Source organism: Thalassophryne amazonica, chromosome 12 (genome assembly GCF_902500255.1).
Source record: "Thalassophryne amazonica chromosome 12, fThaAma1.1, whole genome shotgun sequence".
NCBI lineage: Eukaryota > Metazoa > Chordata > Actinopteri > Batrachoidiformes > Batrachoididae > Thalassophryne > Thalassophryne amazonica.
This window is the reverse complement of record NC_047114.1, coordinates 31,061,031-31,083,747: the sequence shown is the minus strand read 5'-3', so window position 1 is coordinate 31,083,747 and position 22,717 is coordinate 31,061,031. Positions and strand designations below refer to the sequence as shown.

Genomic DNA, 22,717 nt, shown 5'->3' with positions numbered 1-22,717 from the left:
GTTTCCCTTTCACATTCAATTTCTTTTTAGGTCTTCCGTGCAGAATGTTGCCGTGCTTCCCAGGTCTAGAAAGGTGTACGTTTCCACATGCCGGTCACTATTGTTCGACTTGACTTTCACCGGTACTATCGACAGCACACATTCAGCTTCTCCGGCCCCTGTGAGTCCGCAAGACTCTTGTGTGACGGGAGCCTCGACGGCGGAGCTATCATCCTTCTCTTTGTGCAGAATGTCAGGGTGCTTAAATCCACATTCTTTGCACTCTGTTTTTCGTTTACAGGATTTGCTGAGATGGCCAGGAATCAAGCATCCAAAACATAGACCCTTTGATTTCAGGAATTCCACTCGTTCTTGATGGGGCTGACCTTTGATCTTATTGCATGAGGCGAGAGAGTGAGACTGCTGACAGTACAAACATGGTTTCTCAAAGGCATTCACCGCTTTACCACTGCTAGCAGGCCTATCTTGAGGCTCTTTGGCTTCAGAAACAACATTGAACTGCTTCCACGAACTTCCTTTTTTGCAGACTGCCTTCCTTTTTGGTTCGTCTTGACAGCTGTGGTCGAGCGGCCATCTGATATATCACCAAAGAGCGGATCTATTGCGATCTTAGCTTGGCGGTCTATGAAGTTCACCAAATCAGTAAATCTGGCCATGTGACCACGTCGTTCTTTGAGGTCGAAAGCTTCTGTTCGCCAACGTTCTTTCATTTTGTAGGGCAGTTTAGATATCAATGTGCGTAGATTGGTAGGGTTATCCATCTCTTCTAAAAATTCAATGTCCTCCATAGAGTTACGACATCCTATCAGGAACATTGCATAAGCGTTTAACGCTTTCCCATTATCTGCCTTCACTTGTGGCCATTTGAGTGCTTTCTCCACGTAGGCACTGGCAATCCGAAGCTCATCTCCATAATGCTTATGCAGAAGTTGCTTTGCTTCTTTATAGCTCTTGCTTGGTGCCTTGTGAGTGCAACTACAAATGAGTTCTTGGGGCTCACCATCTGTAAACTGCTCCAAGAAGTATAGTTTATCTTGGTCGTTGTCTGTTTTCTGCTCTATGGCACGTTCAAATGCCCTCATGAAGGACTTGAACTGGAGCACATCACCTTTGAACACAGAGATGTCCTTTGTCGGTAGCTGCGAAAGCTGCTGTTGTTTTACAAGCAATTCAGTAATTGCGTTCTGCCTTTGCATGACTGACACAGTCATTCCCTGTTTGTGTTCTAGGACTTTGGTTCGAGACTGGCTGTGGCAGTTGTGGTATTCGTGAGCGCTGCACTTGTCTTGGTGCTTGAACATTCATTGTAGCAGGTTGCGGTAGCGATATGCTAACTCTTTCTTTCTTTATGTTCCCACTGATTGATTTTTGCACTGACACGTGACTACTTCTGCCATCTTCCAATGTTTCATACTCTTTAAGCACTTGTATTTTTGCTTGACTTTCAGCTAATGCTCTTTTCGGCTTTAATTCTAATTTCTTGGAATTCAAGCTGTTGTTATTTCTTCAGTGCTGCTGCGCGTTTCAGTAGAGCAGCATGTTCTGCTTCCTGACGAGCACGTGTGGACAATACACATGAAGTGTTGGAGGTGTTACTTACATGAGTGTGCTTTTGCAACATTACTGGCCCCTATCTGTGAAACACTCACTGGGCAAAATAGTATCTTGTTCATTTATCACTTCCAGATGAACCACTTCCGGTGGTTCATCTAACTGCAAGTTTTCCTCCTCTGTGGAATCATGCACTTCTGCCAGCCATGTTTTAGTTGTTTTCATGAAGTCTGTTATCTGATCCATTTTAGGTTCATACCAATTATTTTGGTTGAGAATTTTTTGATCTTCAGACAGCAGACTGCAAACTTCACTACTGAGCCTATTAAACTTGTTTAGAGACTGTGCAAAATCACTCTCCATCTTAAGATTAACATTTTCCACATACTGAGTGTCACACTTCAATGCCTCTATCTCTTTAATTTGGATGGTTAGAGTTGCTAATGCTCGTTTCCTCAATGCTATGAACCATTGTAATCTTTCCTCCACGCCCTTCTCGGTTAGCTTGCGTGCTCTCGCCTGTTCCAATTTATCCTCGCCACACGTCATCTCCATCAGCCATCTTACAAATCGCGGAGTTAATGTGCAGTATGCAGGCACAAAGTTTAAAGCACTTACTTCAAAGTTGCCTTTCTTCTCTAACTGAGTGCAAACAAACTGTCCAAAACCACAAAAAGCTCCACATTGACCGAATCCAATAATGATATGCACACGTGTTGTTACAGGCAATTATCGTCTGAACTCCTTCATTCATCTGTATGACGTCTTTTCTTCACAATATTCAAAGATAAAGAAGCCTTTTCATTACCTTTTCCAGGAGAATCATTCAAAGGGTTACCTGTTTCAGTCTTAATTTCTCTCGGCGAGGCGCGAGCTTCTTTTCCCCTCAGCCACGTTATCCAGGTAATCCAGGCAGCGAGGCTCCATTAGCTAGTTTTTTGACTTATGCAGTGGCACTCTGTGTCTTCAAAGTTCGTTATACCACCTTTGCAGCTTGTCTAACAACCAGTATTTGACTCACTTGACTGAACCCAAGTCTTCTTTTATAATGTTTACTTAGAGAACTCAAATAATACATTTACAGAAGAAATTACAAGGCTCGGTACAGATCGGTCAAAAAACTGTGTTGCTTCCATCGTCTCTATCTGTAATCTGACCTTAACGTGCGTACATGCAATGTTAAAATGACGCATTACATAGTGGAAGCCAAATTTACCTTTCACAGTAAAAGTTCTACATTACTAGGTTATGCATTCCAGAAAATATACTCATTATGAATTTCTTAAAATAAAATTAAGCATATTTAAACATTTTTAAACTACAACCCCTGGCAATAATTATGGAATCACTGGCCTCGGAGGATGTTCATTCAGTTGTTTAATTTTGTAGAAAAAAAATCAGATCACAGACATGACACAAAACTAAAGTCATTTCAAATGGCAACTTTCTGGCTTTAAGAAACACTATAAGAAATCAGGAAAATTAATTGTGGCAGTCAGTAACGGTTACTTTTTTAGACTAAGCAGAGGGAAAAAATATGGACTCACTCAATTCTGAGGAATAAATTATGGAATCACCCTGTAAATTTTCATCCCCAAAACTAACACCTGCATCAAATCAGATCTGCTCATTAGTCTGAATCTAAAAAGCAGTGATCACACCTTGGAGAGCTGTTGCACCAAGTGGACTGACATGAATCATGGCTCCAACACGAGAGATGTCAATTGAAACAACGGAGAGGATTAACAAACTCTTAAAAGAGGGTAAATCATCACGCAATGTTGCAAAAGATGTTGGTTGTTCACAGTCAGCTGTGTCTAAACTCTGGACCAAATACAAACAACATGGGAAGGTTGTTAAAGGAAAACATACTGGTAGACCAAGGAAGACATCAAAGCGTCAAGACAGAAAACTTAAAGCAATATGTCTCAAAAATCGAAAATGCACAACAAAACAAATGAGGAACGAATGGGAGGAAACTGGAGTCAACGTCTGTGACCAAACTGTAAGAAACCGCCTAAAGGAAATGGGATTTACATACAGAAAAGCTAAACGAAAGCCATCATTAACACCTAAACAGAAAAAAACAAGGTTACAATGGGCTAAGGAAAAGCAATCGCGGACTGTGGATGACTGGATGAAAGTCATATTCAGTGATGAATCTCGAATCTGCATTGGGCAAGGTGATGATGCTGGAACTTTTGTTAGGTGCTGTTCCAATAAGATTTATAAAGATGACTGCCTGAAGAGAACATGTACATTTCCACAGTCATTGATGATATGGGGCTGCATGTCAGGTAAAGGCACTGGGGAGATGGCTGTCATTACATCATCAATAAATGCACAAGTTTACGTTGATATTTTGGACACTTTTCTTATCCCATCAATTGAAAGGATGTTTGGGGATGATGAAATCATTTTTCAAGATGATGCATAGAGCAAAAACTGTGAAAACATTCAATGCAAAAAGACACATAGGGTCAATGTCATGGCCTGCAAATAGTCCGGATCTTAATCCAATTGAAAATCTTTGGTGGAAGTTGAAGAAAATGGTCCATGACAAGGCTCCAACCTGCAAAGCTGATCTGGCAACAGCAATCAGAGAAAGTTGGAGCCAGATTGATGAAGAGTACTGTTTGTCACTCATTAAGTCCATGCCTCAGAGACTGCAAGCTGTTATAAAAGCCACAGGTGGTGCAACAAATACTAGTGATGTGCTGGAGCGTTCTTTTGTTTTTCATGATTCCATAATTTTTTTCCTCAGAATTGAGTGATTCCATATTTTTTTCCCTCTGCTTGGTCTAAAAAAGTAACCGTTACTGACTGCCACAATTTTTTTTCCTGATTTCTTATAGTGTTTCTTAAAGCCAGAAAGTTGCCATTTGAAATGACTTTAGTTTTGTGTCATGTCTGTGATCTGCTTTTTTTCTACAAAATTAAACAACTGAATGAACATCCTCCAAGGCCAGTGATTCCATAATTTTTGCCAGGGGTTGTAAATTATTATTCTATGAATTCCCCATTAACTGCCTCTTACAAAAACCAAAACTTATCTGTTGTTGAGATAATTTCTTGGTCATTTATTTTTAGACAAATAAAATAGCATGAAAAGTCATATGTACATTAAATAAAAAGGAATATGAAACAGCGCAGTGCTATTTTCTTTGATTACTTGATAGATAGTAGAGAAGCTTGAATCTTCGACTGGACTGGGTTGCTTGACGCGAGGACGTTTCGCTTCAAATCACAGAAGCTTCCTCAGCTAAAATTCTTGCTCTGGTGGTCTGACTTCTGTCTTGACTCTTGTAGAGAAGAATAATCAAGAAGTCACAAAAGCTGGAGTTTTAAACCTAACCAGACCCCTCCTACCTTCTTGATTATTCTTCTCTACAAGAGTCAAGACAGAAGTCAAACCACCAGAGCAAGAATTTTAGCTGAGGAAGCTTCTGCAATTTGAAGCGAAACGTCCTCGCGTCAAGCAACCCAGTCCAGTTGAAGATTCAAGCTTCTCTACTATGGAAACCACCTGGACAACTGAGAGCCTACACAGAAACATTACTTGATAGTTATAAAACTAAAATAAGTTATTTAAAATTGAGACTTTCTTTTAGTTATGGCAGTAAGAATTAAAAAAACTGTGTAGCTTTGGTAAAAATGAAAATAGGTTGAACAATTTACAAATATAAAACCTTCACTCAGCTTGACAGTGACTGATGCAACATTCTGCAGCTAAACACTAAATTTAGCTGATAAACTTCAGCAGACCACTAACGTCATGTATAATTTTCAATTACTCACTCACCTCAGACAAATCTTTGTCCATTGCTCAAACTCATTAATCTTGTGGTTATGACTAATAGAGTTAAACTCTCATCTGTATGCTAATGACATTAGCATTGTTAGCAGCTTCGGCAGCTTCACCTGTTAGCTCCACTTAATGTATGGATTAGTGGAAGAAAAAACACAGCTCATAACTTTTAATGTCCACAACAAACTAAACTGTTAGGAGAACCACTGTGCAACCCACAAAAATATGACTTAATAAACTCACAAACCGTAAAACAAAAATAACCCAGACTTCTTTGGAGATTATTGGCTCCTTGCAAACCAACACATCGCATTACCGCCACCAACTGTTTGGGCGTGGAACTGAATAAATGGATTCTGATGTATATTATCAAAATAACCCGGAAATGTTTGCCACATGAGTAAAAACCCTGATTTCTGGTAATTTCTGGAAAACATTCATCACAGGTCTTTGGAAGAGGGAGGAAGCTGGTGCACCTGGAGGAAAACCAATGCAAACACAGGGAGAACATGCAAACTCCACACAGAAAGGATCAGGTGGGAAGCAAGCTCAAAAATTTCTTGCTGTGAGGCAACAGTGCTAACTACTATGCGACCATGGTGCCCTTTCTTATTGATTTTACTCAATATTTATTATTGTAGAGGATGTGTCTTAAAATTGTAGCACTACAAATTTTGTTGTATGGAGATTTTTAAACAATCAAGTGACAGTAAAGGCATTCTAATTCTTCCAAACATTTTGGCTCCACCATTCTAAACATTTAAAGTGTTTTTAAATTAACTCCATATACCATCAGTCTCAGTTTGAGAAAATAAGATCTCTTACCATCAGTATATTGTTGTAAATCTGAGTCACCAGCAGGCTGTGATCCTACACAGTCTTCTCCTTTAGCTTCTGTTTTCAGTATTTTATGTTCAGCCAAGCTGCTGGAAAGAAGCTCCACTTCTGTGAGTTCATATCTTGGGCTTTGAAGCTGTGATGACTGTGGTTTTTCTTCATCTTCACTCTTCAGAGACAGCAGTGAAAGGGAACTTAGTGATATCTGCCTCCCTCAGCCCATGAAGCTGCTTTTCCTTATTGACTTACCCAGAGTTCCTCCTGCTCCTCTTTCATGTTAGGAGGCTCTGAGTCCTTTTGGTCCAGACACTGATTCCCTTCCTGCTGGTCAGAAAGAATGTTTTCTTTACTCACTAACAGCCGCTGCATGTCTGCAAGAAACAATTTAAATGGATAAGATTATGAACAACTTAAGATAAATCAGTGTAGTGGTGTGTGTGTGTGTATGAAAACTGTCTACGGCATGTTATTGTACTGAGGAACTCAACTCATGTCTGGGATCACATGCTGGTGTTGTATGCTTCAGCATCCACCACACTACAGAACTGCACTGGGTCCTGGCTGCAACCCTTGGCTGAGCTGTCTGGTGTTGAATCTCTGGCGTTTGTATCGAGTACTGACTGCAGTTTTCACTGAAGCAGCTTCATACTGTTCTCCCAAATATCAGGTGACCAATACATGTCATGTCTTGGTTGAAGATTAGGTGTCATCACTGTAGATAAGGAAGTGAATCCCTGCAACACTTGGCATGTCTGTGCTGCAGACAGGAGAGTCATAGAAGATTTACAACCCTTATTTTTTTAACTGCATAAAGAGCACATTTGATTGTCAAAAACAGGAAAACCTCTCCTGTGTGGAAACATTTTGATCTTAGTATTGTAGTGAAACTGACTTCAGAATTAATCACAAATAATGTTTTTCTCTTCCCAAAGAGTCCTTTCCCAAATATTCCAAACACCAGCTGAATCAACACCTGCAATCACCGGGGAAAACTAGCGGTTCAACCCCTGACACAGGCAGACAACACAGGTAACCCAAATTGTTCCCACACATTTGTCTGATTATATGTTTTTGTGGTTGCAGTTTTCTTGTAACTTTTCAAGTTCCCCCCCCCCCCCCCCCCTCCAAGTCTGGACAATTGATTTAATTTAAAAGTGATGTCCTAGTGCTGCTTTAAAAAACACAATAAATGCACTTCATGACCCACACCTCAATCCAGGGTTTGCATTAGAGATTTTGGCCACCGAGTCCTGGGACACACTAGGTACTGAAAATGTTAGTCCCAAAGCCCAGCACTGAGTCCCACCAGGTCAACGCAGCAAAGCTGCTTTGAATGAGCACTGAATTCAATCCATAGAGTTGCAAATTTCAGAAGCTACTCAAGTGTGCTGCACTGTGCAAAGAAAGGTGACAAATGATGCCATGAAAGCAATGTGTGCCTAATATTATGTCTGCAACTAGTGCTGGGTTGAAAAGAGATATATATATACACGAGGTCTGTTAGAAAAGTATCCGACCTTTTTTGTTTTTTTCAAAAACCATATGGATTTGAATCATGTGTGATTGCATCAGCCAAGCTTGAACCTTCGTGCGCATGCGTGAGTTTTTTCACGCCTGTAGGTTGCGTCATTCGCCTGTGAGCAGGCTTTGTGTGAGCAGTGGTCCACCCCTCCCGTCGGATTTTTATTGAGAATAAATGTCTGAACGATTTGGAGCTTTGCTGCATCAATTTTTTCCAGAAACTGTGAGAGACCTCCAGGTGGTAACCATTCGGAAAATTCAGATGGCTTTCAGGGACGATTTTATGGGGATTACACAGATTAAGGAGTGCTCCAGCCAGTTTAAAGACCGCCCACAGCTGCTGAGAGCGCGCCGCGCTCCGAGCGCCGATCGACAGGCTGAATCAACCAGATCATTTCCAACGTGAAGGCTTTGTTGATCCGGGACGTCGTCTGACTTACACAAAAATGGCAGGAGACGTAGACATCAGTACTTTTTCGGCACATTCCACTGTTACAGGAGTTTTTTTTCATGGAAAGAGAAGCGGAGGGATGCGCCACGGAGCCGTTCATGGCGTGGCACAAAACCACCTCCATGTTGGTCTCACAGGACGGCTTTGAGATGGCTTTCGGTGGTTTTTCAGTCGTGTGACTATCTGAGAAATTGTGGATGAGCCTGGACACGCCAGAACATGTCCTGTGAGGCTTCATCACGGCGTTGCTTTGCGCCATGCGGCACCGCCGCGACGCGCAGAATTCCTCCGCTCCTCTTTCCATGACAAAAACTCCTGTAACAGTGGAATGTGCCGTTCATTTCCACACTGGACGCTGTGTTTTATCCGGGACGTCGTCTGACTAGCACAGGAATTGCGGAAGACGTGGACATCAGCACTTTTTCGGCACATTGAGACAGACGTGTGGAGGAATTCCGCGCGTCGCGGCGGTGCCGCATGGAGCAAAGCAATACCGTGATGAAGCCTCACACGACATGTTCTGGCATGTCCAGGCTCATCCACAATTTCTCGGATAGTCACACGACTGAAAAACCACTGAAAGCCTGCTCACACAAAGCCTGCTCACAGGCGAATGACGCAACCGACAGACGTGAAAAAACTCATGCATGCGCACGAAGGTTCAAGCTTGGCTGATGCAATCACACATGACTCAAATCCAGATGGTTTTTGAAAAAAATAAAAAGGTCGGATACTTTTCTAACAGACCTCGTGTATGTATATATATATATATATATATATATATATATATACACACATTAGGGGTGGGCAAACATAAAAAAATCTTAATCGCATTAACTCAATGACTTTCTGTGATTAATCATGATTAATCGCATGGTATATGTGAAACCCAAAAATGAACTCAAAAGCCGCTTAAAAGCAGTTTTATTTGAAAATGTAAATGAACATTGCATAAATTTGAAAATGTAAATTTCAACTGAAACACACTAATGAAATCAAATATAAAATCACTGGCAGGTCATTTGTTATCCTGTTTCATATCAAAATAACAATATTCATGTCCATGACTAAATGTACTAAAACAAATACGTCACAATTGTACACATACCACAATTTGATATGTATACAATTGTGATGTATTTGTTTTAGTATATTTAGATTTTGTTGTGATTTGGCACTTTATAAGCTGATTAAATTGAAATTGAACATTTTATTGTCTTAAAGTAAATAAATATGAATTTGGTCACTGGATCCTTAAACTTTGTATATAATGAACTCTATATGGTGAACCCTTGATCTCTGTACATAAATAAGAATAAACAAAATCTGTAGTTTTTGTCAAAAGCATTTCCTTTCAGACATTGGCATGAATGTGTTTCCATATATCTGAGCTGAGCTTACAGCTGCTGTGCTTCACTTCAGGATGTAATTTGAAAAGAAAATACAGCACGTTTCATTTTGGGAGGAAAAAAACGTTTTAGTCGATTGTAGTTTCTTATCTGTATTACATTTGGAAAGAGGTGTCATTTTATTTAAAGCGGCGATTCATTTTGAAGTTATTAATTCCGACCGGACTCTGGCTCAGCCGCGCAGCGTTTCGAGCTGTGTGAACGGAACGGAGGACGATTCTCGTTTCTTGACAGCAACAAGACAAGAGTCCCAGTTAGTGACTTTAATCCACGCAAAAGTGACTGACGATATTTTAATGGCTTTGCGAGGGGTTAAGAAGCGGCTTGCCGTTTCTGAAGAGCAGTGAATCAAAGAACCAACGAGCTACTGGATCGAAGCATTGCTTCAATGGTTCATGGTTTCAAAGTGGAGCCGCGCTGCAGAAATAGTTTATTACAGTCCAAACCCTGAATATCCGACTTTATTTGTACGTCCGTATGACTCTGAAACTCGGAAAAATCCGTATAATTTACGGACTATAGGTTGACATGAAAACCACCCAAAAGCTGTGTTCACCGCGGGGACACGTTCGGCTATTCGAGATTATTCAAGATTTTTTTTTTTTTTTTACCGATGACGAACGATGCGTAAAAAAATCCAAACCGGTCTGGATCCGGGCCTGATCCTGTAGAACTTTGTACCGAAAATGTCCATTCAAAAGTTCGGCGTATTTCTGCATTTTGTTTTGTTGTGCATTGCATAGCCTGTACTTTTCTCGATCCTCGTGTCATTTTCTGTGTGAACTCAGCTATCAGCAGGAAGCAGCAGCATAAACTCGCCCCCGACCGACGCTTTCAAAATAAAAGGCAACGAGCAACAGTCATAAAAGGCTAAAAAACAAAAAAAAACAAAAAAAACAAAAAACAAAAAACGCAGCGTTAAGGGGAGGAACACAATTGTCGGCGATAATGACCTCAATTAGCGCGTTGACGTTGCCCAGCCCCAATATACATACATACATACATACATACATACACTTCTCGCTAGCGTTATAACAGCGTGCCTGAAAAGTTATGATGCATTTGGGTCGTAATGCTGTTTCCGAGGGTGTGTAGCGGAAAATGATCATTTCTCTACATTGATTGTGGACAGACTGGTTCTGATTTAGAAGCAACGTGTCTACAATTTAATCATCAATCTCTGTCAAAGCCATTTAAAGATGACAATCATGACTACCGGTGTCGCCAACCGAATGGTCCACCCTAAAAATTAGTCTGTTCTCCTGTTGTAGGTAACAAGTTCTCCTGCTGCAGGAAAATTTCCCACCACAGCAGAACTTTTCCCATAGCCGCGTTCTCCTGCTGCAGGAGAACTTTCCCCCAGCACTCGCTGCGCAGCTATGAGACAAGTTCTTGGGGGGAATAGTTGAACCAAATAGTTGAAGTAACTAAATGCAGTCCATTTAGTTCTCCTGCAGCTTGCCACTGCAGGCAAGAGTGTTGTAGGGGAGACCGGGGCCATTCTCCCATGGAAACTTTTTTAATTTATAACTCTCTGAAACATTACTGCCTGCATTTTGAGGGCCAAATTTTGTGAAGTTGTATTAATATTTTGCATAACTAGACCATGAAGTAAAATGGTTTTAATAACACTAACCCAGATATGATCAAATTGAAATAATCGATTCTGAATCTTAAGAATCAGAAGCGAATCGATTCTTGACATTTGAATCGATACCGAGCCCTATCTGCAACATAAACAAAAATTAATCTATGACACTGCAAGTCTTTTAAAATGAAAGAGCCGTTGGATCTAGTTATTCTTTTTGCACATTCAGAATTGGCTGGGAATTTATTAAAGTGAAGCAGAATAAAATAAAAAATTCAAGATTTGTAATGTTTTTTAATCTACTGTAAGAGCCGCAACTTCAGCCAATTTAACTGAAATATGATGAACACTACATATTTCATTATTTTGTCATTTTTCATGTCATTTGTTGTTATACATTAGTCATAAATAATATTTAAAATGTTAAAAACACCGATATTGGATGATGCCGCCAAGTGCTTCTATGTTCCAAAATTTACACACAGTAGCTTTAATCTGAGCAGCAGAGAGCAATGTCTTATTGTAGTGCTGTGACACAGAGTGTAACTGTAAACTCTCTTTATTTATGTCAAATTGGATTACAGCCTTTGTCATTCCCATTGGATTAATTTACTCTACAGCATGTTTATTACTTTTTTTTTTTTTGACTAGTCACATGACGTATAGTGTAATAAGTGCCGCTGCCTTTTTAAATGCGCAGTGATTAAAATAAGAAAATCTATTTTAACCAATTCCATTTATTCTTCCAAGCTTTCTAGATAGAGGGGTGCAGGCCGGTGTCCACTCTAGTGCCTTTACAGATCTATGCTCAAACACACAGCATGCTGACCCTCCTCCTGTAGAAAGGAGAGAGAGGAGCTGACACCAGCGTGTCCCAGGAGTGACACGGATTCTCGAATGTGTATCCTGCAGACATGCTACATTTATTGTCTTGCGTCCAGCCTGGATGATTTTGCATCAAGATAGTATCACCACATTCCTGTCAATCCACGTGTTTCACATTAATTTCCAACTGATTCCTAGACACATGAGTACCATCAGCAACAGTGCAGTGAGCTTGTCCGTGCAGTAGTACCACTCCTGTCTCACAACAAGAAGGACTGAGGTTCAATGCCCACCTATCCACAGTATCCCAACTTATGACTGAAAGAGCAACTTGTGTTACACTGAATTTAGTTTTATATACAGGGTGGGCCAATAAAATGTTACCACTTTTGTAATCCAAAGAAGAGGAGCATGGATTGAACATGTCAATTATTGAACTGTGCAGAAAACAAGAGACAAAGTGGGAAACCTTTGGCATTGAATGTTAATTTGATGCTTCTGTTACAGGTCTGTAAATAAAATTTTGAATAAGTTCTCATTTCAAAAACTTGTGTACGATCAAAAAGTGGCAACATTTTATTGGCCCACCCTGTGTTTATGACAGCATGGTGAATTAGTGGTTAGCACTGTTGCTTCACAGCAAGAAGGTCAAGGGTTCAATTCCCACCTGTGGCCTTTTTGTGTGGAGTTTGGATGTTCTCCCCGTGTTTGTGTGGGTTTCCTCTGGGTGCACTGGTTTCCTCCCACATTTAAAGACATGCACTTTATAATTGTCCAGGTCTCCCTTGCAAAGGAGGTCTCGATTTCAATAGGACTAACCTGGTTAAATAAAAGTTAAATAAAACAAAACAACAAATACACATAAAAAAAAACATAACTTTCTAACCTTTACTCAGCAATTTTAGTCATTTCCCCACAAGTATACTCAACAAAAATATAAACGCAACACTTTTGGTTTTGCTCCCATTTTGTATGAGATGAACTCAAAGATATAAAACTTCTTCCACATACACAATATCACCATTTCCCTCAAATATTGTTCACAAACCAGTCTAAATCTGTGATAGTGAGCACTTCTCCTTAGCTGAGATAATCCATCCCACCTCACAGGTGTGCCATACCAAGATGCTGATTAGACACCATGATTAGTGCACAGGTGAGCCTTAGACTGCCCACAATAAAAGGCCACTCTGAAAGGTGCAGTTTTATCACACAGCACAATGCCACAGATGTCGCAAGATTTGAGGGAGCGTGCAATTGGCATGCTGACAGCAGGAATGTCAACCAGAGCTGTTGCTCGTGTATTGAATGTTCATGTCTCTACCATAAGCCGTCTCCAAAGGCGTTTCAGAGAATTTGGCAGTACATCCAACCAGCCTCACAACCGCAGACCACGTGTAACCACACCAGCCCAGGACCTCCACATCCAGCATGTTCACCTCCAAGATCGTCTGAGACCAGCCACTCGGACAGCTGCTGGAACAATCGGTTTGCATAACCAAAGAATTTCTGCACAAACTGTCAGAAACCGTCTCAGGGAAGCTCATCTGCATGCTCGTCGTCCTCATCGGGGTCTCGACCTGACTCCAGTTCATCGTCGTAACCGACTTGAGTGGGTAAATGCTCACATTCGCTGGCGTTTGGCATGTTGGAGAGGTGTTCTCTTCACGGATGATGCGAAGGAGATGTGTTGCACTGCATGAGGCAAATGGTGGTCACACCAGATACTGACTGGTATCCCCCCCCCAATAAAACAAAACTGCACCTTTCAGAGTGGCCTTTTATTGTGGACAGTCTAAGGCACACCTGTGCACTAATCATGGTGTCTAATCAGCATCTTGATATGGCACACCTGTGAGGTGGGATGGATTATCTCAGCAAAGGAGAAGTGCTCACTATCACAGATTTAGACTGGTTTGTGAACAATATTTGAGGGAAATGGTGATATTGTGTATGTGGAAAAAGTTTTAGATCTTTGAGTTCATCTCATACAAAATGGGAGCAAAACCAAAAGTGTTGCGTTTATATACACTTATGAAGCTCACTCCACAATTTATTATTATTTATTTTTTATTTATTTAACCTTTATTTGACAATCCTTTGTCAGCTTGTCGCTGTACCCGAATGCTGCACAAAACAGCATTTTCAGATCACTTTGACACAAGTTTAAGTCAGCAAATCATAGTTTTCTTTTGAATTTAACGCCTGATGATGCGTAATAAGTCTAAGCAAGATAGCAGCTGCTAGCAACAGCTCACAGGCTGCATCCGCCATCTACTTGATTAAAAAGAAATTGATGGTTGTGACGCAACGGAGCTGAGCCAAAAAGCAAAGCTCTTGACCTACTGATCAATCTTCACTCCTACTCTCACCTATGGTCATGAGGGTTGCGTCATTACCGAAAGAATGAGATCGCAGGTACAACAAGCGGCCTAAATGTGTTTCCTCATGAGGGTGGCCAGTGTCTCTCTTAGAGACAGAGTGAAAACCTCGGTCATCCGTAAGGAGCTCAGAGTAGAGCCGCAGCTCCTTCGCATTGAAAGGAGTCAGCTGAGTTGGTTCGGGCATCTGGCAAGGATGCCCCCTGGGTGCCTCCCTAGGGAGGCGTTCCAGGCACGTGCAGCTAGGAGGAGACCCCGGCCCAGACCCAGGACTAGGTGGAGAGGTTATACCTCCACACACCTGAGTATCCGACAGTCAGAGGTGGTTAATGTGGCCCAGGAAAGGGAGGTTTTGGGTCCCCTGCTGGAGCTGTTGGAGGACAGGTGCAATGTTATTTGTTTATTTTTTAGTACAATGTACATTCACATAGATTCTGATGTTGTTATAAGGTGTTTGTTTTTATATTTATATATAGCTTTATGACTGACAAGGCAAGGTTCACAGAGGTGGACTCTTGTTGATTTTGTGTCTTGATGTTTTAAGTGCAACTATGCTGCAATACAAATTGCTGCTACTGACACGGGTTCAAATCTCCCTCGTGCTACCCATCTATGTCCCTAAAGACACTGAAGGCCCGATTTACTAAAATCCCAGATAGTGAGTGCTAAATTGTGTTGGCAATCTAAAGTTTTGCGCATTGGGGTGGAGACAGTTTTATGCATGATTGACTAGCAGGGGTGGTGGCCAAGTGGTTAATGTGCTTCGTTTGGCAGAAGGTTACGGGTTCAAATCCCACCCCTGCCACATTTCTCCATGTAATGTGGAGTTGCGTCAGGAAGGGCATCCGGCGTAAAACCTCTACCAATTCAACATGCAGATCCACCTTGGATTTGCTGTGGCGACCCCGACTGCAAACAAGGGAGCAGCCGAAGGGACTTACCTACTGACTAGGAGTAAGTGTGCAGCTGACAGCGAGCGATAATAGACCTCATCGGAGTTCCGCGCGCGCAGGGGTTGATGGGACGCCATTGTTACAATCCCCCGTGCTTCGCTCGCTTCGGCAAAACAGTTCAATATCGCACATGAGCGCACGCTCTTCAAGGACGTTTTCCATCTAAATCACACCAATTTTACAACAAAACGATATTCAGAAGCTTTTCTGGTAGGAAATGAAAAAGTGTGCACGTGAAAAACTTCTTCAGGTAAGTAAACTGGTCACCAGCCTGCACGAAAACAGGCGCATGAAAAAGCTTAATGTCACTGTAGTGGAGGAGGGATCAACAAGCACTAAAACAGGTAGAAAAATCATTAAGAAATACGCTTTATCATCACACACCTGCTTTAGCTTATAGCCAAGTTGAAGGTTTGGGTGCAGTTCTGTGGGCTTCCCATCAGTAAAGTGCACACTGCAGACACGAGAATTCTTGTTGGGTGTCCAGTTCTTTACATAGCCAGAGCCCAGCTGCTTTCTGTTCACTAACTTTGTCCATTCTGCTCTCCTGGCTGGCTCAGTTGGGAATGAGAATTCTGAAATGGCCTTGGGCAATCACAATCCCCAAATGCAAACCTGCAGTCGTGTAGTCCACACAGTTTCTGCTTCCATCTCTCAATAGATTATGTGCTATTCCCACAGTCTTTCACTGCACATATCCTGCCCATCTTGCCTCTACTACCAGATGAACATCTGCTGCTGGTCTGGGAGCTGTGTATCACTGAAGTCCAAGTGTTGAGAGAGAAATAAACATGAATCGCTGATGTAAACAAAGCCTGATGCAACAGAAAGCAGTGCCCGACGTGCGCGTACGTGGGTTTGTTTGTAACGATAGCGGCGAGCGGAAGTGGATTCCTGACATGCGCACTCGGAACTTCGATATGGTCTATGTGACACACCGCAGTATCCTGTGTCCAGGCGCGCAGGGGATGATGGACCCTGAAAGACCGTGACGTGGTGTGTTCCTCTAAAATAAAAGTTGCGTGAACCAACCTGCTCCGTATCAGCAAACTTCAGGCTTGAGAACAGCATCCAGCACTTTGACTGGTTTCTTCTCTTCTTGGTACTATGTGATTTTTTTTTCCCCGAACTGAAGTCTGTCTTCATTTAAACAACCTTCTCAGCTGTTGTACTTTTTGACGCTGACTCTGTCATTTCTTCTTCTTTCAGTTTACTGTGAGTTTTTTGGCTCTGGAGCACTTCAAGAAACATATTATAGACTTACAGAATGAAGTTTGTTCCAAGGAGCGTTTCAGAGTAGCTAGCTGCAGCTGCGGAAGTGAACCCACTTAGAACCATATGTTTGTTTTTGAAGGCGTAGGTAGTTTACTGCCACCTCCTGATTGGAGTTGGGATCGCAGATTAAAATTTAAATTTAAATTGATTTAATTTTCACCCTTCATTGTTATATTTGACATTTCAGAATGACATATTTAACTGTGTTGTTGTTCTGACAGCAATCCCACATTGTGTTTTCTGATCAAATGAAATATCACTTCCTGAATCCATTCACCTGAATCTCCTCTTTGTCCACACACTCTCTTCTCTATCATATTATACTGTGAAAAAAAACTACACATACAACCCCTGGCAAAAATTATGGAATCACCGGCCTCGGAGGATTTTCATACTGTTGTTTAATTTTGTAGAAAAAAAAGCAGATCACAGACATGACAAAAAACTAAAGTCATTTCAAATGGCAACTTTCTGGCTTTAAGAAACACTATAAGAAATCAAGAAAAAAAGATTGTGGCAGTCAGTAACGTTACTTTTTTAGACCAAGCAGAGGAAAAAATATGGACTCACTCAATTCTGAGGAATAAATTATGGAATCACCCTGTAAATTTCCATCCCCAAAACTAACACCTGCATCAAATCACATCTGCTCGTTGACATTAACCCTATGTCATGAAATTGACCCTATATGTCTTTTTGCAAGGAATGTTTTCACAGTTTTTGCTCTATGGCAAGATGCATTATCTTCTTGAAAAATGATTTCATCATCCTCAAACATCAGAAAAGTGTCCAAAATATCAACGTAAACTTGTGCATTTATTGATGATGTAATGACAGCCATCTCCCCAGTGCCTTTACCTGACATGCAGCCCCATATCATCAATGACTGTGGAAATTTACATGTTCTGTTCAGGCAGTCATCTTTATAAATCTCATTGGAACGGCACCAAACAAAAGTTCCAGCATCATCACCTTGCCCAATGCAGATTCGAGATTCATCACTGAATATGACTTTCATCCAGTCATCCACAGTCCACAATTGCTTTTCTTTAGCCCATTGTAACCTTGTTTTTTTCTGTTTAGGTGTTAATGATGGCTTTCGTTTAGCTTTTCTGTATGTAAATCCCATTTCCTTTAGGCATTTTCTTACAGTTCGGTCACAGACGTTGACTCCATCCACATCCCTGATTATGTGAATTTCCCAGAAGTTCCAGCAATAAAACTGAAACTAATTACTAGCACTGTTTTGTAGGGGATCCATTTAGGTGTCAAATCTAATAAATAGGAATTATGAAATCAAAGGATTTATGTTTAGAACATAGTGTTTTCTCAAATGAATTGACAAATTTGGATTCTGGTTACAAACCTATTATTTTACTCAAATGACTGCTGCTTGGCTCCAAGTGAAGATATTTTGATTCCGTAACTTGTGTCATGACCAGAGAAATACTGGGAATGTCACTGATTGGTGTAGTTCTTTGAAAGGTTCGAGAGGATAAATATCAGCGTTATTATATAATGAGCAAATTTCACATGAAACGAGGTAACATGCAAAAAATTGCATTTTTTTTCACCATATATTCACCATTTTTTAGGTTTTTTATGCATTTCCAAACTGTAAAAAGCAGGGCACAGATAAAGGTATGCCCAAGGGTCCTTAGCAATAGCTTCTAATGTCCCTAATGGCATTATTTTTATGAGATATAGGTTGGTAACATTGCATTATTAAAATGGTAACACCTGATTGTGCACTTACCGTAAATGGACTGTATTTATATAGCGCTTTTCCATCTACATCAGACGCTCAAAGTGCTTTAAAATTATGCCTCACATTCACCCCGATGTCAGGGTGCTGCCATGCAGGTTGCTCACTACACACCGGGAGCAATAGGGGATTAAAGGCCTTGCCCAAGGGCCCTTAGTGATTTTTCAGTCAGGCAGGGATTTCAACCCATGATCTTCTGGACTCAAGCCCAACACCTTAGCCACTAGACCATCACCTCCAGTGAAAATGGTGGGACTGTGTATTGGCATAGCTGTAATTTCCACATGGTTGAAGTGTTATTTGGGCAGCATGGTGGCTTAATGGTTAGCACTGCTGCCTCACAGGAAGAAGGTCATGGGATCGATTCCCACCTGTAGCCTTTTTGTGTGGAGTTTGCATGTTCTCCCCATGTTTGCATAGGTTCCCTCTGGGTGCGCCAGCCTTCTCCCCGACCTTGTGCCCTATGACCACTAGGATAGGCTCCAGCCCCCGTGATCCTTTTTTCTAAACCGGTTTAGAAAATGGATAGATTACTAGCAGTAGCAATAATAATGTAAGTTAGAAAAAAAATAATCACTGTTTCCTGTTGTGGGCAGCATGGTGGATTAGCGGTTAGCACTGTTGCCTCACAGCGAGAAGGTCATGGGTTCAATTCCCCCTGTGGCCTTTCTGTGTGAAGTTTGCATGTTCTCCCCGTGTTTGCATAGGTTCTCTCCGGGTGCTCCGGTTTCTTCCCACATCTAAAGACATGCAGGTTAGGTGGATTGGAAGCTTTAAATTGTCCTTAGGTGTGCGAGTGGGTGTCAGTGTGTTTGTTTGTGGCCTTGTGACAGACTGGCGTCCTGTCCTGGGTGTACCTCGCCTCGCGCTCTATGAATGCTGGGATTGCCTCCAGCCTCCCGCAACCCTTAATTGGATTAAGCAGTTTAAGATGAATGTGTGTGTGTGTTTCCCATCGTATGGTATAATGTCCACTTGAGGGCAGTGAATATTAGTATTAAATAAATTTATATAAACATAAAGATCAACTTTATTTATCTCAAAGAAAATTATGTTGCCAGAGTACAGAAACCGTAAACAGTAAACAATGGTTAATTAAATACACAATTACAGAAAATGTTAGTATTAAATAGAAATCAATCCTTTTTCTTTTTTTTTTACAATAAGTACAACAAATTTTATTCAGTGATTGTTAACAAATCAGCATATATTCAATATTCCCACTCATACATATTTATAATGTTGAAGATGATGAAAATGTATTATTCACACTGAAATAGTTGTTGTTATACTTGATTATGACCACTTGAGGGCAGTGAACACTTTTTTTTATGTTGCTGCAGTTTGTTTTAGCGCAGTCGAGCTACCTTTGTTGCTTTAATGTAAATTAAGAGGAATTATGCTGGTTAAAAAAAAAAAAAAAAAATATATATATATATATATATATATATATATATATATATATATGTGTGTGTGTTTTTAGTTCAAGTTTCATTTTATATAGGCTTTGAAGGATTATATCAAAACTACTTCACGGATTCTCACCAAATTTGCGCCACAGATACATATTAAGCCATGGAAGACTCTGTTAAGTTTTGGAGGTGATCTGGATCTGGATCCAGATTCTGGATCAAGTTTCACTTTATATAGGCTTTGAATGATTACGTCAAAACTACTTCATGGATTCTCACCGAATTTTCACCACAGATAGATATTAGGCCATGGAGGACTCCACTGAACTTTGGAGGTGATCTGGAGCCGGATTGGCGGACATCAGAAATCTCAGATTGCTCTTGTTTCATTTGTAACCATGACTGGGTCATGCTTACATTAATTGCTTTAATCTCTCCATCCTGGTAGGAGATTCCACTATTCCCTGTTCAGGCTCTTCTTCCAGGCTGAGTGGCTGATGACAATCATTCAGCACTACCATCCCTGGGCTCTTCCACTTGCTGTGATTCAGCTATCATGGGAACTGGATCAGTAACCTACCAAAAGAAAGCAAAGGAAACAGTAGTTTGGTATAGGTGGTACTGGAAATAATGGTACTTCAGTGTCAGAGAACAATGTAAACAAAGTCTGAACTCAAGTCCCTTTAACCCTTCATTTTGGTATGAACCTGGGGTCCAGTTGGATGATTTGAGCAAAAATTTATTTTAATGGTTTCCCCACAAAAATTTACACCAAAAAAATGTTTAAAATTATTTATTAATTTTATCCTTCGCTGGCTGAAAGCCAAAGAGAGATTAAGTCATGGCGCAGGCCGTCCATCTGTCCCTCCCGGAAACTTCTGAAATCAACTCCTCCTACATTTCTTGGATGATTTTCATGAAACTTGTCATATGCTTTTGGTATAAACTGATGATGCGCATACCTAGTGTCTCATCTCCACTGGTGATTTTTGTTTTAAAGGGTTGAAATTGAAATGTTGTCATGTTGAAATTTGTCATACTGCTGTATGTCTGTAGTGTATCGTACCATAGAGATTTGAAATGAATGAATGAATTTGAAATGTTGTCATGTTGAAATTTGTCATACTGCTGTATGTCTGTAGTGTATCGTACCATAGAGATTTGTTACAAACAAATTTTTCAACACATCCCACACTATTATACCAGGAATTCAGTTATTTTTTCAGCCTCTGCATGTGATTACTGATATCTTTGAGAGTCACTCTTTTTCCAGTAGCCTTGCAAATGTGGTCTTTTTATTTGGACGGTGTGAGGAGTAGCTTGTCCACTTCAGTGCATTCATCTCTATTCAGTCTTTCTTACTTAGGAAGAAACTGAAAGGCTTCCTAAAAAAGAAAAAAAAAAAGCACAGTGAGTTAGTCTAACTCACTGTCCTTTTTTTTTTTTTAAATCAAACAATCATATGTCATAGATACTAAAACCATACCAGTACATTTATTTCTGTTAACTGGGTGAAGAACCTAGCAAACAACATAAAACACAAATTTACAAGCAGTAACAACGTTTGACCTCATAACCAAGACACAATGTCAAAATGCAATGGTGGTGACCATGGTTTTTTTTGTTTGTTTGTTTGTTTGTTTTGTTTTGTTTTTTCCATTTCTGAAATATTCTTGTAAGGCCAAACTCATAATGATGTGTTTCTGCTAACCCTAGACCCTCAGCCAACACATCCCTACAATATTCTGAGATCATTTTCAGTGATGAATTACTACTGGCATTGTGAGGGACAAATTCATGAGGGATTGACAGCTGAAAGGATTTACATCATGCTTGTCCACATACAATAATATTTCCTTAGATGAAGAATATTTAGAGGCCCTGAAGTTTCATAACATTTATTCATAATTTTTCTGCATCCTTTTCTTGTTGGGATTTGCCCGTTAGTGCCCTTTGAATAATTATTTACAATGGATTTTGTGTGCTGTTCTCATGTCCTGTTTTAGTTTTCTGTTACACTCCCTCACTGGGTTGAGTCCCCCTCTAGTTTTGGTTATGTACTTCATTCTGGTTGTCATTTAGTTTTCAGTGTGATTTCTGTTAATTGTTTTTTTATTTTTTTCACACTGTTTCTGTAGTTACCTTATGTGCGCCTTTGCTCCCGGCTTTGCTTTTCTGTATTATGTTCTACTCACCTGCAGATTCTGTTTAATTCTAATCACCTTTTATTAGTTGTCACATGACCTTTGACCCCACCACTCACCATCCTCCATTTTGTTCAATCATTTCCACCTGTGCACTTGCTCCTCCTTCTTGCCCTGATTCAACACACCTGTTCCTTCATCAGTTTGGCTATTTAAGCACTTCCTTGTTTGTCAGTCGTTGCCAGTCCATTGTGTAGGTCTCCAGTGTAAACTCCTTGTCCAGGTTCTTATATAATCTTGTGTGCAAGTACTGTTTCTTGTGATTTCCTCAGTTTTTGACATTTTGCAATTCTGGCCCTGCTTTTTGAGCTTTCACTAGTGATGGGCAAATGAAGCCCCATTCAAGACTCTCATCAAACGTTTCGATACATGTCTCGAGGCCTCACGCAGCGCTTGGTTTGCTGTACTGCCATCAAGTGGAGAAAGAAATGCACAGGATGAATTTACTCTGACGACCCCCTGGATTTGATGTTTGACCTTAAATTGTGCAAATAAATACTTGAAACAATAAATTAATAAGCCAACAATAATATTGTTCATTAACTTAGTGAATTAAACAAATAAGGCCCTAGACATATTAGTTTTGAGACATATATTAATGTCATTTTTTTAAATGGGTGGTTTCAAATAATTTATAACAATGAAAGACTATTTTGGGGAGAGAGGGGCTGCTAAGTCCATAATCCACAATTTAAAACAATCCATAAAATTGCATCCCAGCTACAGGCATTGAACCT

The 22,717-nt window shown here is 40.5% G+C and overlaps 1 protein-coding gene across 4 annotated transcripts in view; it reads right to left on the bottom strand.

Moving 5' to 3' along the window:
• Nucleotides 1-16,637, bottom strand: part of LOC117522504 (gastrula zinc finger protein XlCGF57.1-like) — a 55,420-nt gene extending 38,783 nt beyond the window's left edge. For 3 of the 4 annotated variants that reach the window (XM_034183935.1, XM_034183936.1, XM_034183933.1), the window contains exons 1-3: nt 16,357-16,637; nt 6,446-6,567; nt 6,185-6,365 (exon numbers count right to left, since the gene is read on the bottom strand). In XM_034183935.1, coding sequence (XP_034039826.1) covers nt 6,185-6,365; nt 6,446-6,565 — 301 coding nt within the window. In that variant the 5' untranslated portion in view covers nt 6,566-6,567; nt 16,357-16,637. Of the gene's footprint in view, nt 1-5,157; nt 5,836-6,184; nt 6,366-6,445; nt 6,568-16,356 lie in introns of those variants that run through there. The other variant, XM_034183938.1, reaches the window with a different exon arrangement.
• Between the last annotated feature and the right edge of the window lie 6,080 nt (nt 16,638-22,717).